The 20,817-nt window shown below is 33.3% G+C and overlaps 2 protein-coding genes across 2 annotated transcripts; both read right to left on the bottom strand.

Annotated features, from left to right (window-relative positions):
* Positions 1-10,950: 10,950 nt before the first annotated feature.
* Positions 10,951-14,439, bottom strand: LOC128205738 (receptor-type tyrosine-protein phosphatase alpha-like). Its single transcript, XM_052907652.1, has 6 exons — positions 14,370-14,439; positions 14,013-14,086; positions 13,482-13,727; positions 13,173-13,321; positions 12,205-12,340; positions 10,951-11,942 (listed from the first exon to the last, which is right to left on the bottom strand). The coding sequence occupies exons 2-6, from the start codon at positions 14,022-14,024 to the stop codon at positions 11,868-11,870; spliced, it is 618 nt and encodes a 205-aa protein (XP_052763612.1). The 5' UTR covers positions 14,025-14,086; positions 14,370-14,439; the 3' UTR covers positions 10,951-11,867.
* Positions 14,440-14,536: 97 nt separating this feature from the next.
* LOC128204510 (receptor-type tyrosine-protein phosphatase kappa-like) lies at positions 14,537-19,050 on the bottom strand. The gene is made up of 8 exons (XM_052905924.1): positions 18,718-19,050; positions 18,012-18,099; positions 17,752-17,816; positions 17,472-17,508; positions 16,783-16,886; positions 16,470-16,595; positions 15,152-15,300; positions 14,537-14,696 (listed from the first exon to the last, which is right to left on the bottom strand). The coding sequence occupies exons 1-8, from the start codon at positions 19,048-19,050 to the stop codon at positions 14,537-14,539; spliced, it is 1,062 nt and encodes a 353-aa protein (XP_052761884.1).
* Between the last annotated feature and the right edge of the window lie 1,767 nt (positions 19,051-20,817).

Genomic DNA, 20,817 nt, shown 5'->3' with positions numbered 1-20,817 from the left:
AGAAGTAATAACACAGCTTGAATTATTTTCGTGATTACAGTTTTCGCTGCAATTTTTTTAGCAATCCAAACTCCAAAACCCATGACTGCATGCATCACATTCATCCTTGTCTTGTAGACAAGATTTACAATTAGGTGTACAAGAAATATTACAGAACGGTCCTCTATATCCATCTGAACAAGCATGACAAACTCCCGTAGAAGAATCACACATTCCGGAACATTTCGGATCACATTGAACACACATCCCGCTTGATTCTGGATATGACCCGTTTGTGCATTTAATACAGGACCTGATTGTGCCTTGAGTCAAAGTGCAGACGAGGCAGTTCGGGTCTGCATTTTTACATTTGAATGAACATGTATGTCCATAATATTCATTTTCACATGTACATAAACCGCTTTCTTGGTTGCACTTATTATTTAAGCATTGTTCCGTACAATTTTCATTACATAGATTATCATACTTCCCGTTTGCACATTCGTCACATTTCTTTGCGTTTAAACGATCAACAGGGCACTGGTTGTCCTTACATGAGCTGCAGGTAAGAGAGCATGAAGGCCCGAAATAACTGTCTTTGCATCCTATGCATTTATTTCTGGTATCACAGTTGCAGTTCAGTGGGCAAATCTCTTTGTCACATCGTGGTCCACTAAACGCGTCCCCAAATCCAGACCGGGAACTATCTAAATAACAAATGCCGCAATTTTCAGGACAGGTCATATTACAATACACGCCATAAAACCCATCCCTACAGGATTTGCATACTCCAGAACTGTAACAATTATGATTATTACAATTTTCTGGGCATTCCGACTTCACTGAACACATGATACCCTTAAACATATATTTACACGCAATACAGTTAGTAGCAGATACGCATGATATACAGTTTTCATGACATGCCTGCTTACACCGACTTCCATATTTACCATCGATACATATATCGCAGTTGCTACCAGTAAAATATGGCTCATTACATTTCAAGCAGTTTCCATTTATATCGCAGCTGCTTTTGCATTTTATATTGCATATATGTGAGCAATTACTTCCATAATATCCAAAACCATTATCACGGACCTTGCATGCTGTACAGGATGTACCATCAGTGCAAGATAAACACTCTGGTTTACAGTCATATAAACATGTTGTCCCCGACTCGCCATGGTATCCGTCATCACAGGTTGTGCAGTTTGAATTTGAGGTACATGTTCTACAGTTCGATGGGCACGTCATCGTACAATTTCCTCCGTCATAGCCATCATAACATGTATCACATACAGTTTTTGTTGAACATGTCTTACAACGTTTATTAACACAATGTTCCTGGCACTGTGGACTCATAAATCCGTCTAAACATCCTCCCCAGCAGTAGTTGTCTATACCTAGATCTGTGTTGTTTGAACAATTAGAGCCTAGGGCGTTCTTTGAACAGCATGAGCAAGGGGAACAGTCCTGACACCAAATCTGGATAACTAGAAGTAAAGACAGCGTATTAAAGAACAATAAACGGGTTGGATTTGCAGGTTGATTTATTTTGTAAACGAAATGCAGATATCCATACATTTAAGAATGCGATATGTTTTATTTATTTTGCTTCCTATCACTCACAAGTAGTCAACGTTTTGCTATTTTCGTCTTCCATGGATATTGCTTATTTTCAAAGCATAAGCATTTTCATGCTCGTAATTAAGCTTAAACCATCACAGCTTATATTCTTAGATTCTAAAACAAATAAAATTAATAAGCGTTTTGTGATCAACGTCCACTAATCTTGATCAATGTACCTGTATTCATTAACGCTTCCAGAGCATTTTACCGACCGGTTCATTCTGTCGAAATAGACTGTATGATTTACAAACACATTAGAAAGACAACGAAATACACAGAGACGTATTGGCATATTTTAAAGAGCAGCTACAATGGCCTTAGTAACACTTCAGGAAAATGGCCCTTTGCTGTCCGCAGCCGCTTGCTTGTCGGGATCGGAAGAGGAAACGTGAACTTTCTTCTCCATTAAAATCGTATATAACCAATACAATTATATTGTTGGGAGGTGTTCATCCTCGACTGACACCAGTGGGAAGGCTCTGTTAAAAGCCCAACGTTTACATCATATAGGCGCTCTGGACCACTCATGTTTCTCGTCGCGACTCACTGAATCGACCTTCTAGTCACATACGAGTTGGTGGGAAAATCTCGTGCGACAACTTATTTCAATATGTATCACGGGAGATGCCTCGAAAATAGGACATAGTGCATCAATATGTGCATCGTGAGACTTATCTTGAATCTAGTCCAAGCCATGCTTTACATTGGCGGTCAATGTACAGGGACTTTAACTGGTCACGGATAGGTGATATGCCGATGGAGTGATCATGAGACCTAATAATTTATTTTAAAATGTGTTTGGTGTTCCCCCGGCTCGATATATGACATTATGAACTAGTCCTGCGACACTTCTTGAGTCTAGTTAAATCGGTGGGGCTTCAGGTGATGTTTCTGGTTTTTCACAACTGAAATAGTCTTGCATTACACCAATGGATACTAAATGAATTGGCCAAACAGTCAAGACTTTAACATTTGAGCAACCTTAAAGGCGCAAGGATCAAACCTGAACATTGAAAACGAGCCACATAGCCCAAAAAGACATATGACTGGTGTAACGAAGGGTTGTCTTAATGTAAAAGAGTTCATTGTCAAGCGGGCGCTACTCGAAAACCTATGAACCTAAATAAATGCGTATTTACTGTTGCTCGTATGTTGTGGGTCTTCTACCAAGAACGTTGATATTATTTTAGTCTCAAATGGTACATGATACATTATTTGATCTATGTTCTTAACCAATTCCTTTAGTGCGCCCCTTTGACCATATTTGCTTGTGCAATACAACTGGAAAAAGTCTATAGCGAATCTGATATCAATCTTATACGATTAACATATGCACCCATTGACCTTAACGTAATTGAATGCTTGCGATAATCAAATATGTTTTGTTTCTTAGTGTACGATTGTAAATACATAAAAAGTAGTCATATAAAACAGCTGAAACCTTATATTGCAATTAACCACAATTTTTAACATGATGATATTTCATGGGGTTTTTCATCGCGATAAAATGTGCCCTTTTCCTGTGGCATGGTGCCCTAATTCTCAAGTCTATGTCCTTAAAAAAGTCTGGCTTAAACCTGAACTAAATAAAATTCATTTTTTAAAATAAACAAAACAGTTAGCTCAGTTAGCAGCGTTTCCATTTGCTAACGGGTCAGTCAAAATCGAGGTAACGGGGATCACTCAAACGCTAACAAGAATAAAGGTATACCGTAGGTACGCAACATGTTTAATCAAAAGCTGAGAAGACATTAAGTTTCAGAATAAAGTAAAACGACTGAGTTGCACCTTTCCGTTGTACATTCTTTATATAGGATTTTCATTAGCAGAACATCTTATGACTTATATTGTATAACAAAAATGGAGTTGTGAATTAAATCTCAATTAAAGACGAATATGCATTGTCACCCTGCGTCGGCGAAAATTAAAATGCTAAGATGAACGAATAGCTAAACCATATTATTACATTTTATGTAATTTGCAGATATATACTTTATTTAAACAATATTAACCTATCAATGGTATTTGGCCACGCCTTATTTTGTGTCGAGTTTGCTATAAATATTGCCTGAGGTTGAACTTGAATGCATGTTAGGCTCGTATCATTACTTTAAAGGATCTGAGCCGTTTGATGTACATACCTTAATTCGCATACATACATATTTAACAAAGTAACGAACAAATACACTAAGAAAAATTCTATTAACGACTTAGATTGACTATTATTTATATTGAAACTGGCCTTAGATAATGAAAATATTATGTTTATATAAGCTTTTGTGTGTTAATACTTCTAATAATAATATCATTGAAGTCATTTATAGGTATATTTATTCGTACCTTGTTCCGAATTTATATATATATATACACACATATATATATATATATATATATATATATATATATATATATATATATATATATATATATATATATATATATATATATATATATATATATATATATTTATATTTATATTTGTAAAATGAAAAGCAGATATCTATACATATGACATGTTCATAAATGTTTCTGTTAAAAAGAAAAGTCATTTGTAGACAACATATAATGTATTTCATGTCATTTATGTAATGAAATAACGAATTGCAACGTTAAAAATAAATCCAACTATACCATAAACCCTTTTCAAAGATTAAGTTAAACTGTAAACAATAATAACATTAGGTTAATGGATTAACTTACAAAATATATCAAAGGCTGAAAACAGCTTTAAAATGTAGTATAGGAATGCTTAAAATGAATCATACTTACCAAATGTAAGACTAACTGCTAAAAAAGCAATATTGGTTGATTCGCCTGTCATCTCCATCTAAATGATATGTGACATTATTTTTTATTTAATTTGCTTGGTCACTGTTGTTGTTTTTTTTCAAATGTGTTTTAATTTCTTGAAAAGTAGGACAGTTTATGTACAAACCAGTTAATTTCGTATACTTTGTCGTGTAAGTGTTATAATTCCCTACTTAATGTATAGATTTTTTTGTTTCAGGCTTAAATAGAAAATATACCAATAATATTTACTGGTACAAGATAAAACACAAGTAACTATTTAAGTCCATGTTGTTGGTGTTAGAAATATTTAAATTCACTAAATGACATTGATGACCTTGACTGTGAAAAAACACAATGCTGGTGAATCATGATGCCGCCTATGTCCATTTTTATATTAAAATGGCACCGCTATGACAAGGAGGAAGAGTGTGTGTATTACCACACAAGGGAGTACTCTATAAGTGAAAACCATTGTTTAAAGATATTGAACAAAAGTGGCGGATGTTTTAAAGTATTGACCGCAAACCATTATCTTCCTTATAATCGATAATATATTGTTAATCAATGAATAAACCTAATTAAAGATGCACTCGTACTCCCAAATAAGATTAACCACAATTAAACAATTAATTAACCAAAAAGGATGAATAAACGTCGAAAACAATGGTTCTTATGATGGATACCAAGTCAGAAAGGTGCAGAAAACATGATATTTCTACCTTATATCACAGTAAATCAATTAGCATTCACCATTCATTTAAAAAATTAGCGTTTTCAGCTATTAATTACAAGTTTACTATCTTGTTGTCATTATTTAATATTTTCCATAAATGCATTATTTTGTACGTAGTTAAAGGTTTATCATTTAAAATTTATGTTTGTTTTGCATATGTATGTATTGATTTTGAATAAGAGTGTCAATTTAAGCACAATGAAAGATAGGCTTTGTTTAAAACGCTATGTCAATTTGTATTTTTCTTACTCAGATAAATACCACACACAGAAGCTGAGTTTGATTGTACTAATTATTTGTATTATCATTTAAAACCGATTTTGTTTGAATAAAACTATTTACATTGGCTGTCTTAGTAAAACAATGATAAACATTGACAACCCTATTATTGATTATGATTACTAACAATAATTTATAACAGTTATTGTGCTGTGAATTATAAACTGATGATTGAACACTACTATTACTGCTACTGCTACTGCTACTGCTGCTGCTGCTGCTGCTGCTGCTGCTGCTGCTGCTGCTGCTGCTTATATTATTATTACTATTAGTAGTAGTAGTAGTAGTAGAAGAAGAAGTAGTAGTTGAGTAGTGGTGGTGGTTGTAGTTATTGACTTAACACAATGCCCCAAAATTAAACTTTAAATTACTACAACTGTGTAACTTAAAAAAAAAATGTTACAAAACCCTGTCGACTTATTTAGTTTACACTTATTTTATTCATCAGCTTATACACACATAACATAAAGACAAACAGAAAACACATGTACAATCTAGAAAAGGATTAGAACCAAAGATAAATATATCTTAAAAAGTTCTTCTCCAAACCGTAGCAAAAGTACATATTTAATGACGGGCAATTGTACAGCTTACAATGTAGATGACACAATGATATTGATAATGTTGAATTGAATCAAGTGAAAGTGTTAGCGTAGCTCGGCTTTTTTAATGTTATTAAATATTTAATGATTTGTTTTACAGACAACATACAGAGACAAGATAGTAGCTAAAAGTGAAACATTTTATGTGATTAACAATGCTATAGTAAGCTTAATTTATTTTCTCTTATAGAATACAAAAGTCGTAAACTCTGTTTGAGAACAGAATAAGAAGTTAAGAGTATAAAAGAGAAGTTGGTTTTAATGAATTACTTCCAGTGAGCCCTGGTTGGTTGTGTTTAATATCACATGTTTACAGAAAGGAGACAATCCTGGGTGGGGTTATTTAATAGTAATAGGAGGTGATTGTCACTTTAAAAAACGTGAACCGCATCGAACTGGGTAAAGTTTCAGAAAAGGTAAGAATATCGAAAGAACTAAGTTCAGTTAACAATAAATCAAGTTTCGGTAGAAGACTTTGAATATTATAGTGCATAATAGAAGGGTAGTTGGGACGACATAGAAAAGTTTGATGATAAGTGGACATATCGCTATGTGAACTACCAGGGGAATGTCGAGTCTTGAAATTGGACCATGATTAGTGTGAATATCACCTGACAGTGATAGAAACATATGCAACCAAGTTAAAACTACCATGAAAAACATAAAGCACAAACATTGTTTTGTAAATTTTGCATTTGTACTAACCGTTTCACTTGCTGTGAGACTATAATGTCCAATTGCACTTCGATCGCATACATTAATCAAATTTAATTTGAAATATTTGACGTGCAAGAATACCGAAGTTAAAGGTAGTTGTGAGATTTAACCTTTAAGAGTAAACATTACCTGCGTCGCTTGCTAAGTTCAGTAGGAAGAAAAGATTCACAGTAAGATGGAATTGGACGTTGTCCATATATTTAGCATTTTGGACGACGTTTATTTTCGTAATTGAACTAACAAAAAGAGATATGCTAATACTATCGGCGACACAATGTTATAAACACGTTACGACCAGGATATTTCTTCATTAAAACATAAAATATCCAGAACCTTATCACCACTACACTGAAGGTGAAAGAAAGAGAGAGTAAAAAAGAAGAATAACAATGCCTAGGAATAGCAATGACATTCCATAGTAGACATTAAATGTGTGTTTCATGTTAATGACAAGATTTTAAAAAAAGAAATCCATGTACAGACAATAATTAATTACAAATGAGTATTACTCTTTAGCATGCATATTAACAAAAACATATGACATTACCTTGTTGACTAAATTTTAATACTAATATTTAACCTTGAATTGCTTGGTCACGAAATTATCGTCCTGGTTTTCGATTCTTAGCCTCAGGTTGATGGTGTTTGTCAACTTTAAACCACTCACGACTACACACGTGACTCAAGGTTAACATCGTTTTGAACATTGCCATTCGAGAACGTATTATTAACAGGGAAAATAGTGACGACGACTTTTAATGAAGACTTGTGTAAATCTAATTGTTCATGATTGTTGTAGAAACCCATAAACAGTGGTTTGGAAATAATAATTGAGAAACACCCGTATGATGGTTTATCGTGCTTGCTTTTCATACTATTTTTAGCCTATTAATAGTCTTGTTTTTTAGGTTTTGATATTGAATTTTGAATTTAAATGTCACGTAAAATTTGTCATATAGCTCTGTTATTAGAAGTTTCAAATTATGGCATTTCCAATAAAATTCCTGATAACAGCACTTTCTTGCATGGTGATCATCGTGTTGGTTATAGTAGAAAACACATTTTGTTCACATTGAGCTGTTGTATGATATACATATTTTTTAACTTGAGTGCGGCATCCAAAGTGACTAACTACTTTAAATAATCTGTCTTATAAAGAGCTAGAGCCATTTGGCCAATTTCTTCAACTCGTTTAACGGAACCACTTTTCATTGACCTCTCAATATTGTTAAAATGGTTCTTTTCTTGAAAATGTCATAATGTGCCTTACGAAAATTACACACTGATATTGTATCCAAATTGTTATGATTTATAGACGATGGCTGTTTGACATTAGCTAGTAGTATTATACCAAGTAGGTTCAATTGGAGTAGTGTCCCTTTTATGGCGTGTTTATCTCTTTATTTGTTTAGAAAATTAATCAAAAAATAGTGTTCAAAATCATAAAAACTAGAAAAAAGCAATGTTTGGACAGTGAAGTAAAGCAAGCTGAATTGCATTTTGCATTTGAAAAGTAGAATAAAATGGCTTTGAAAATATTTTTCATCGGCATGCTTAGATCATTAATTCGTGCATAAGTGCTTAAACCAGCTACACTATCATGTAGTAATGTATCGATATTACAATATTGGTTTGTCGCACAAAACAATATAAAACAAGGTGAAAACAAGTGAAAATTCAAAAAACAAGGTGGAGTAAACGTAGCTTTAGCAGTGTATGAGATACAGATGATGGGAAAACGCAAGGTAACCAAACAGACGAAGAAAATTGGACGGAAAGATATCACTCGTATAAGCACTCCTATATCAGATGAAGCTCATATAAGGATGAAATGAGAATATAAATGTTATCAATACCGACAATTGCATAATGTACGAAATACAGAAGGTCCTTCTATAAATAAATAAAAAAATAACAATGCAAAAAAAAAAACAGAAAGATGACTTCTTTCAAAATATCGTTCCAGAAATAATGAAAACAGTCAAAGAAGATGTCACAATCGCGTTTGAAGTAAAAATCGACAAACTTGAATCACGAGTATCTGAAACAGAAAAGGAAAACGATATTTTTTAATGGAAATTAAAAGAACTTGAAAAATGGGAGAAGAAAAGGTAGATAATGCAAGACAGGCCGAAGTTGATCTTGAAACAACAGTGGTAACACAGAGTGGTTATATAAATCATATCGAAAACTACAGAAGAAGGAGCAATGTTAATAATATGAGTCATGTGTTTCCAGTCTGGAAATAAATATCCGACCAGAGGCATTTTCGTTGCAAGCTTACCTGACTTGTCAAGTTAGCAGCTTCGCAGAGTGCCCGAAGGTCGACGTTTTCTATCTGGACTGGACACACATAATTGATATTTTTTTTTCTAGCATACCTTTAATTACTTTTTATGTGAGAAAAATTGACAAACGCATTTTGTATATTTCACGGACAGAGCGCGTGCGATAATGTTTACTGACATCAATTCGCGCAGTTATTGTCTTTACTGCATACGTCAAGAAGTTCCTTCAATTTAACGTCTTTTAAAAGTTATTTTGTTTTTGTTTTGAAATATCATATATTTTTGTAAAGTTAATGTTTATGGAAATCATCTGTTGAAATATCATAATTATCTTACATAGTGTGCATAATAAAAGATGTAAAAAGTATTGCGTCAGTGCACGTGACTCACCTAACAATGATGCCAGAAACAGTTTTCCAGCAGGGCTGAATTTACAGGAAATGCCTATCTGGTGCGCTAGAACATTATATCTGAGATTAAATAAGAAACCGGACTAAAATATGAAACGGCAAAAAACGACAGAAAACGTAATTACAGTACTCGATGAAAGGATGAAAGCATCTGGACATGACAATATAAGACATTGATAGATCGAGGGTGGACAGATGTACTTAAAAATGCACTATTACTCCCAAGTAAGATTTACCACAATGCAAACAATTGTTTTAATATACCAAAAAGGATAAATAAATGTCGAAAACAATGGTTCTTATAAAGGATACTGAGTTTATTTGAAAGAAAGATTCAGAAAATTCAGTATTTCTACCTTATGAGACAATGGTAAATCACAGCATTCACCAATTATTTTATCTTTTTGCATTCTTTGCTATCAAACAATCGGTTACAATCTTGTTATCGGTAATAAATATTTTTCATAAATGCATTATGTAGTACAGGGTACAAACATCTTCGTTAATGAGGACATAACTAGTCTAAACAGACTGGTATTTGCTATGCAGGGAGACAAATAAAACGTTTGAACGAGAGAAGGATAACTCTTCTTTAAATCCATTGACGGCAAAATCTGCAACATACCATTCCGGGAATAGAGATTCAGGACGGCAATGCCGTGGCTCCAATTGATACGGGGACGCACGAGGGATATTATCTAACGCTATTTTCGGACAGTATACTCGTACAACAAAACGTGTGATGTCGGGAAAAACATGAACCTATCAAGCGTGTTAATCAACGTTTCATGTACATAATTGATAAACTTTTCATAAATAGGAAATGGTGAACGTAGCTAAATAAGCTTAAAATTACATATTGTTCAAGAAAAAAAACTATTTATCAAAACATTTAAAATAATATATAATATTGTATACACGAACCGTTTGTATACTATTTAAAATAATACAATTAATGTATCTCAGTCTACTTTTCCTATGCATGACGACGTGATAATCGACTTTTGGTCCTTATGTATTTTGCGTTGTTACAACAGCACCAATTTTCAGTAGACTTAACATTTTTTATGAGTTTGATCAAACCGGTTTATATTTTTAAACATTGGAAAAAATGTCGTGTTTCGAAAAGTCACAAGTTCAATCGAGATTATGTTTTCCCCATTTCATTTTCAATATTTTACATTTAAATTTATTTTTCTGTTAACTGGTTAGGGAGAGGGGGAAAATACAAAACACAAATAACTGTTTTAATTTATGGTAAATATTCTTTAAAATTGGATTAAAACCCAATTGTGTACCATGATTATAACTATATGCATGGTTTAAGCTTTTATAAAAGTGCGTATTACACGACTTATACCTTAAGCAAAGATACAAACATTATAAAATACACAAATCAAGCAATTTCAGACAATTGTATTCCATATACGCCTGCACTCTCTATTTCATAACAGCTGTTAACATATTGTTGAGATCCAACTCATGACCCTTGCTCTCCAGAAAAAACAAACTCTTTGTTGTTTTTTTCAACATTTTATTACATATTGTATACATAGGTGTATAGTACTAAGGTGTACAAAACATTAGGTAATATATATGTATACGCCTTTTTACTGCATTATTGTGCTTTAAGCTTTCAGACGATATCAGAAGAAACGAAGATTACAATATTTAAGATGTAAATAACAGTTATCAAAAAATATCAAATTCATGGCTTTACCATTATATACTGCTCAACAAACATTATATTGTTAACCTTTATAAATAATCAATAAATAGGTTGTACCACAGCATGAAGAAATGTATCAACAACGGATATACATGTGTAAAAGCATTGCAATAAATATGCAAAGATAAAATGATGACAATACAATATTTTGCTTTACTTGTTCACACTACATCCATTATTTGTATATACATATTATAATATAATAACACTCAGCCATATAAAAAAATCGCACAAGGTTAGAGTTCGTGTTTGTGTAACAAAATTGCTAGAAGGGCCAAATTATTGCAGATATTCATGAGTACACTCGATACAAGAGCGCGCGAAGCGTCATCCATGTTCATGTACGTATATGTAGATAGACTGTTGATATTCATAAACACTAAAAACAAGAGCACGTGTGAAGTTATCTAGCTTCATGTATGGATATTTAAAATGACTGTAGATAATCATGAAGGCGTCCGATACAAGAGCACATGTGGAGTCAACAGATTCATGTACTTATATGTAGAATGACTGTATATAGCTATAGACGCACCCGAGGCAAGAGCACATATGGTGTCACCCAGATTCATGTAAGTATATGTAGAATTGATGTAGATATTCATGAACACAATCAATACAAAATCACTTATAGAGTCATTCAGCTTTATGTACGTATATGTAGAATGATTATAGGTATTTTTATACAAGTTTTGTGATTTCAAGTTGCTACGAGAAGTTGGAGTAGATGTCGAATGTTTGAAGATACTCGCGAACACATTCGTAACAAAATGCGTACTGCTCCTGCAAATAAGAGTACAAAGAAACACGAGTTCAGCATATATAGCTAACACTAAGATCGAACTAAGTTATGTTTAAACCTATTATAAAATTGAAAGAAATCATAAGATAATATCTTTTTTTTTATTTCAAGGCGAAGAAAAGAATATATATCAATCCCTATAAAGTGGCACATGAGATTCTTACAAATATATAAAGGCTTATAGCTCGTACTACTATAGATTACAAATACAGATAGATACATTAATTATCAAATATCACTCACACTAGTGCATAAGGCATTTGGTCGCCTTGCCCGCAGCTGGCGAACTGTATTAAATATCGATACTTCATGTTCAATGCCAGTCTTCTCCAGAATAGTCCAAACAGCTGCAAACATGCCGCAGCGTCCGCCTCCAGTCCTACAAAATAGGTAAACCTTCAATGAACTCACTGTGAATTTGTGTAACGCAAAAGTCGTTTAGACCTCTACAATAACCTCCTCATATATGAATGAATGCTTCAAAGAAACAAATAATTACTTTGTCTTCCACCGTTTCAATATAATTTATGTTTGTCTTTGATATACTATTTTATTTAGCCTTCTAGGCCTGGTGTCGTATTCAATAAATTACTTAGATACTGGCCCTGCATCATTCGGAGCTCCTCGGCCATTTTTATCGATAACAACCTCGGATGTATTTGGCGGTTTACATACTCAAAAAGTGGTACGTTTAAGTCCGTTGCAAATAGATCGCGTAGTAATCTTATTTAGGAGATAAACTTAATGACTTAACTGTTGGGAATCTTAATTATGTTTGCAATAATACTCTTTACTGGCAATCAATTTAAACTTAGATCAATAAATACAACTTTAAAACACTACATTTAATTTATGATATAATTAAAACATATACGAACTACTTCAACAGATGTACCGGCATATGTCCGAGGTTGTTTTGGAAAAAAATGGCCGAGGAGTTTCGAATGGCCCTGCATTGCACTCCGGTTATATGATGGCCTACTTTAAAAGAGTATGTAAGGTACCGACCGGTACACGCTGACGCTTTCCTAACCCATCCTTTGCAATATCCGGGGAAAATAGGGATGCTAATAAAACTCGTTCCCTACCTTCATCTTGGATGATTAAGAATTCCTTAACAGTTTTTAACAGGTTTCTCCTTTGTATTGAACATGTTAGCGACAAAATAAGAAATGGATGTGAACATTCAAAATATGGTTTCAAATACTTACTTGCAGTGCGCAATGACAGATCCAGATGCGGACTTTGTTTCTACTTCCTTAACAAGATGCAAGAAGTTTTTAGCAGACTCGGGAACTTCTGCATTGTCTGGCCATCCCGTATATTCGTAGTGTGACACCGTATGCTCCTTAGGTCCTCCCTGCAAGCATAATAATGCAGGGTATTTAGTTGACTTTGGTTTACTAGTGCCTTTACGAAGCCCTTTGAAAATGTCAAAACAATGAATCTAAAAGTGATTCAGGTATTTACTGCTGCTTTTCAATTATATGGCATTATGTTCTTTGGAAGATAGCTCTTACCCGGCCGTTGTAGCTTATTCTAAGTACCCGGTTGACACTGTACGATGTTGACTTCTCTCGAAGATTGTCTACTGTGTATGAACCGAATTTTGCTTGCGTGCCAACATCGGGAATGTACAGGGAACTGTCATTCTCCATATCGACAATGCAGGCGGCTGTTTCTTGTATTGTGAGGCAAAGAAAGTCAGCCACAGTCTCATCAAGCGGGGTCATAGCGAGAACAAATTTTTTCCTTTGTGTGTAGCTCTGAAACGACGTATTGTAATACACAAAAGTGAAAAATTAGTCTATAACAGATATAATATATAAAGCCTATTGATAAATTTTATATCGGATATAAACTATGTTTTATTTGGACACATGATCAAAAAATTACAAAATATTATGTATTCCTTGGTTCATAGTTCCTTAATATCTTAGTTCACTTCCTTTTTAATGTTAAGCGCTCAGCAAAATCATCAAATTGCTATTGTATGAAAAATTCATGTATGATATAAATTACGTTTAATATAGTTTTTCTGTCCAACTTACATTTACATACATGGCGTTGATATAATCCTGCCCCGGTTCTTTACCTAAATGCAGTCTCGGTCTGTATAAGTTACCTACGAAAAAGAGGCACTCATAAATATGCATTTTTATCTATGTATTCTAGCAAATCAGAAAGTAAAAGTGCTTAAAGAACATTTGCAAACAATTCAACAGTGCTTAAAACGTATTTACATAGCAGCTTAAGTTACACTGTAACTTAGTGGAAAATGTTCGGAAATGCATATGCGATAAACGTAGAAGGTAGTTGATATAATCGTTTTCTGTTAAGGAAAGTTACACAAGGTAGGAAAGTTTCGCTAAAAATGAAAATTATAGAGGGCCCCGAATAAGTATAACCTGGAATGTCAGTGCCCTTCCTGTTGGAATTAGTTAAGGCTGCGTTTCTCTCAGATGCTAGTCGCTCCTGTTCAGAATGTAAATGTATATACAATTCTAGCGTTTCTGATATAAAGCTTCATATGTTAAGATTTTGTATCTTCAGAAAACGATATTCTATATTATTATTAGAGAAACGTTGGCGGTCTTACAGCGGTTTGGACCATACGCGTACGACGATGTCTTAGGGTGTTGACACAGCCATGAATGTCAACGGATCCTTCCGCTTCACCCTCTCTTGTCAGCACGTCCATCGCTATGTAAGTTCCCGTCCTGCCAACGCCAGCACTGTAATCAAACATGACTTTGCTATCTTTACCATTCGTCAAACAATATATCATTGATTAAGTGGGCGACAATGTTGCAATCAAAAGGATTGCGAATATTGATTCCGTTAGAGGAATCAGCATGGCGGTCTGCAGTAACGCAAGTATTTTTATTGTATAAAGGGTTCTTGCTTGTTTGTGATTAGGATCGGAATAATTTCACTGATCACGCACACAATTCTATTTTTCACGAGAGAAAACACCAGCGAATTATTTGCTTTGGGTTTTTCAAGAGGTTACGAAATATTGGCAAACTAACACTTAAAGAAATGCTTAGTTTATGTTTAGTATATACTTGATAGAGTATCGCTATTCAGATCTATGAATGCTTGTTATTAAACATATTTTTACTCCCCATACCCTGCGCTAGATGCATGTTGGTGTGTCTTCGATGTTTCAGTGTTAAAAGAGCCATACCTGCAGTGAACGAGAGTAGGTCCATCAAGTGGAGATTTTGTTTGTAGAACCCTGTGACGGAAATCTACCAGGGAAGTTACATCATCGGGAACCCCTTTGTCTGGCCAGCTGGTGAAATGAAGATGTTGTACCGCCCTGTCCTCTTTATCCTAGGAACAAATAGGAACGTTTTATCGATGATAATGAATTCAAAAACACATATATAGCATTTTATCTTGTGTTAATTGTGCAATAAAAACTCTAGGTACAATAAAAATGTTCTTTATTAAGTAACAGCTTAATCAAAAGTTAGTCCTTAAAGACAAGACAAAGATATTTAAAACACTTAAATATCAAAATATCGATTATCAATAAATGTTTGTGTTTCTTTTTCAGTCGGTTTATAAGGCAGACTGCGTTTGAGGTTCATAGTTCCAAACAATGACTGCATCGTATCTTTGAAACGTTTTTGCATTGGGTGCTCTGAATTGTAATCCTCCATCTCCAGATAGAATTGGGATCTCTAATCATAGAAATACTTGGGGTTGACCTATAAGTTTATTAATATTTGATTTATTGTTAAGTTTCCTCAAGTTAAAGCGTACATGTTGTACTTTGATAAGATTTACCTTTTGCGTTTTATCTTTATTTAGGATTGTTGGGATAAGAGTGAGTGAGGTTTGTGCACTTAACTGGTTTAAACCCCCCCGTAAATTTACATTTTACTGACCGTTCCAAGGCGGTACCTAACAAATCTTGATAAACACACCTATATTTTTAAATATGCATAGAAAACTAAAGAAGTCCTATTTTGCACAAGACTTTGGCAAAAACTAGAAAGGCAAATGTTTAAAAAGCACATTGAATTTGATGACTTTCAACCATCTCCTTTATTACTTTATTCGGGATTGTTGGGATAAGAGTGAGGTTGTGAACACAAACTGGTTTAAACCCCCAGTAAATTTACATTTTACTGACCGTTCCAAGGCGGAACCTAACATTCCTTGATAAACATACCTAGTTTTTTTTATATATAGTATGTATGCACTGTGCTGCTTGTGGAGTTTTGTGCTGTTCTTCCATGTTTCTTGTTTGTGATTCTATGTTTTATGTCTTTGGCGTTTACGCAGTGCCATCAAACCGGGTTTATGTTTAAACTTTTTTGCTACTGAGCTTGTTTCTGTAGCTTTTTGCATAAATATTTATATTTAAACTTTTTGGTACTGAGCTTGTTTCTGTACCTTTTCCCATAAATATTAGAAAATGAAGGGATTGTTAAAGATTTAACTCTTATCGCTTATGTTTAACAATATGTAAACAAACATGACGTGGCACGTACCATTTTCACTGAAAAAGTTAACATCAAGAAGTCGGCGTACATGTCTTCAGTTAAACACGTCACGTGTATCTCTCCATACTGTTTGGTGGTTCCATGATCCGGCCAATATTGGTCGCATTTTGGTTTCTTTGAATAAACCATACAAAACATATAACATGAAATAAATCAAGATACAATTAAGTTAAAACTCATAGTGTGCACTCTAATTCCATTCGCCTTCAACTTGTTTCATATGTTTCAGATATCAAGTGTTGTTTCTCGGAAACAAGAAAATCGCACCAACAGCAACAATATATAAAATTCAAAAACATACCCCGTCTTCAACTAAATTTGTGAGCATAACGATCTTGCCAACTTTTTGTTGCCAGATCATCCGCCAAAACACCGAGTAGTCCTGCATTGTCTTCTCTGTTGGACCTGATATTAAACCATGGATATGTTAAGATAAAGCAATGCAGAACTACAATCACATGTAATTAATAATCTGAGAATGCCATTAAACTAAAATTAATTTACGTTTTGTGCAGTAAGTAATTATCATGTCAAAATGTAGTATCAAAAAATTACATTGTGTATGAATGCAAAATATTTTTAAAATTAAATTGTGCACGTTTAAAGTGACACTTTTATTAAAAATCAATACATATCACAATTTTGAGTGATAAACCTGTAACTACTTACTAACTAATGCATTGATGAAAAATATTTATTACTGATAACAATATTATAACAGTGTATTTAATAGCTGAAAATGCAAAAAAAAAATAAATGATTGGTGAATGCTAAAAGATTTACAGCGATCTACTATCGTTTTATAAGGTAGCAATACCGTGTGTTCTGCACATTTCTTTCAAAGTAAACCCGGTATCCTTCATAAGCACAATTGTTTTCGACATTTGTTCATCCTTTTTGGTATATTAAAACAATTGAATTACATGTGTTAAATCTCATTTGGGAGTAATAGTGCATCTTTAAAAACAAATAACTAGTCGGTAAACTCACCTTGTGATGCAATGTATGCATTTTCCTGCCTGTATCCCTGTGAACAAATGCGCGAATAATTTTAGTAAAACAAGACAAAGTTTTAACAATCATAATATGTACTTTAGGCAACAAGCTAAGTTCAAAATGTCACAACACTATCAAAACAATGTTATTATTATAATCAGTTTGCTTGGCACGAAACTCCTTTACATCTTTAAGCTTTCTTTCCTTTTTATTATTTTAAAATGATACGACTTTCAGCGATACTTACGAAAAGCATATCAAGTATGTCACTTACGTCTACAAAACTTGCGTTGATAAAATCTGTATCTCCACCCGTCAATTTCACTCTGGTGTCGTCATCTGCATTTTTGGACATATTTGTATAAATCAATTAAGGTTATTCAATAAATAAGCCAAATATTTCAGCAGCGAACGTTGCATATATTTATGAAAATGATAATGTAAATGTAAAAGACACGTAACGTTATTTCTTAGGGACAAGATAGCCTCGTACCCATTAAACGGTTTATATAGCACATTCTACATAAAGCTCACATGGGTAAATGCCTTGATATCTATTTCTGGGACGATTTTCTGGCCTCATTGCATCTTGATGGGGTTTTACCAAACCTTCAGGAAGTTTCTGAAATTAGGTTCAATCGCTTGTAAATGATAATGTATAATACTCAATATCAAATCTGCCGAAGCAAGTTATAATGATGCTAAATTTTGTGCTTGAAAATAGTTAAAGATGCACTCTTATTCCCACGTAAGATTTACCACAATTAAAACTTTTGTTTTAATATTCCAAAAAGATGAATAAAAGATTAATAAAAGTTGAAAACAGTGATTCTGATGTAGGATACCGAGTTTAATTTGAAAGAAAGGTTCAGAAAACACGGTATTTCTACCTTATGTGACTATAGTAGATCACAGTAAATATTTAAGCATTCACCAATCATTTAATATTTTTGCGTTTTCAGCTATTAAATACACTGTTACAATCTCGTTATCAGTAATAAATATTTTCCATAAATGCATTATTTAGTAAGTAGTTAAAGGTTTATCACTCAAAATGTATGTTCGTTATACTTGTGTATGTATTGATTTTGAATAAGAGTGTCAGTTTAATTTAAGATAATAAACTAGTCCGGGATGTGTGGGTTTTTTTAAAATCTGAACATGCATAAAACAAAGAATATCGAAGTTGTTGAACCACCATCTATATGTAAATTTGAATGTGTGAAGCACAGTGTTATACCTTAAACTCTTCGAGAAAATAAGCGTTGTCCTTTGTAGCCACGAATAATCCCAAGTCTTTGACGGCAACCTTATTCATATTGTAGTACACATCACCGGTGTCTTTGTTATGTGTTATGTCATTCGACGCATCTTTAATAGGTGTTTGACCTTCCACGCTGTTTTCCAACTGTTCTGATCTTCCTGCTGAGTTTCTTAGCTTTTTTGTCTTTGATTGCCCTGTTGACGCCTTTGTTATCACAATTTTGTCTTGGCAGTCCGATGAACGATCTGCGTTGTTTTCATCCCTAGCAGCTTTCAATGGATTCGATTCGAATAAAATGCTTATTATCATTGCTTGAGACGGAACACACACATATAACTCAGTCGTTAAGTTTTGTTTTATTAATTTTTGTGGTCATAATTGTGAATACATTTCTATTGAGACAAGTTATCAACGTTTTTAAATGGTCAAAAGTATTCAAAACGCACATTTTTTTCCCTAAAATCAAAGTATAATCTAAACAAAACTTATTCTTATCATTTAACGTACAATGTTTCCCTAAAATCAAAGTTTAATGTAAACAAAATTTATCCAATTTGCTTACTGACCTATAGGATTGTTTTCAAAACCATTTCCAGGTTTAACGTTTTCGGTCGTATCGTTAATAACATGATAAATACTGGTAGAAGCAGTTGCGTTTTGAAAGACTGCGCCATTCTCCTCTTTGGAAATAACCAAATCTAAATATAAGAATTATTAAATACATGGGTTTTAATCTTTTACTTGAGTAAAATAAATGTAAAACAAATCATTTTAAATGCAATATTCATTTTGCAATTCCGTATTATTTGTTCATTTCTGTATAAAAACAAAGTAGGATTATAATTATATATGCATAACGATATTTTATAATTAATCTGAACATAAAATCAAAGAAAATACCTGCTTCATAGCCGCCTGTCTTTGGATTATCGGTGCTGTCTTTTCTTCTTCTAGAAAAAGTTGTGTACAAATGGGTAAAACACACTTAATGCAAAACTTTATGTTTCAATGGTTTTATATATATATATATATATATATATATATATATGGGGTGTAGCTGAAACCACATTAATCGAATTCAGTGTAGAGGAAAATCAACGAAGTGAGGCATAGTTTGAATATTTAATTACGTGTTATACCGACTTGCAATTAGGTAGCAATTCCATTTATACATTCATGTTAAGATTACGTTATATCAATCTCATTAACAAGAAGCTACTTAAAGATGCACTCTTACTCCCGAGTAAGATTTACCACAGTTAATACAATTGTTTTAATATATAAACAAGGATGAATAAATGTTGAAAATAATGGTTCTTATGAAGGATACCAAGGTAAAATTATAAAGAGAGGTGCAGAAAACACGGTATTTCTACCTGATGGAACGATAGTAGATCACAGTAAATATTTTAGCACTCATCAATCGTTTAATATTTTTGCGTTTTAAGGTATTAAATATATGGTTATTAGTTATAATATTATCCATAAATGTATAACTTAGTAAGTAGTTAAAGGTTTATCACTCAAATTCATGTTTGTTAAACATGTGTATGTATTGATTTTGAATAAGAGTGTCACTTTAAAGTGAAATAAAGTTGACTAATATTTGATTAGCATACCTTGACCGCCTTATTAAGATGATAGCTCCGATGACAAGTGCAATTGCAAAAAGAGCGACAGCTCCACCAACAGCGCCACCTATAACTGCTCCAGAAGTACCAGCACCGACGGATGCTTCGGAAAATGTGAGAAATAAAACAGATATTGTCTAAACCGATGCGACCATTTCTTAAAAGATTATACAAGCAGAAGTTCGTCTCAATGAATATGAATTGTAATGCAGGAAAAGTTTACCATTTTCTGGCATAACTTTACAAAATAAAAAATATTTTAAGTTTTTGCATCACTTTCATAAGCTTCCAAGTCAAATAGCCCCCAAGTCAGATAGCCCCCAAGTCAAATAGCCCCCATTTTGGTCAAATAGGCCCCAGGACTCACATTTTAAAATTGGTCAAAGTGCCCCCCAAAAATGCCCCCACTTTTTTATTTGTTATATGTTTGTATGCATACTTATGT

This window comes from Mya arenaria, chromosome 10, assembly GCF_026914265.1.
Source record: "Mya arenaria isolate MELC-2E11 chromosome 10, ASM2691426v1".
Classification (NCBI taxonomy): domain Eukaryota; kingdom Metazoa; phylum Mollusca; class Bivalvia; order Myida; family Myidae; genus Mya; species Mya arenaria.
Note: the sequence above shows the minus strand (reverse complement) of the source record. Positions and strands in the feature narration are given on the sequence as shown.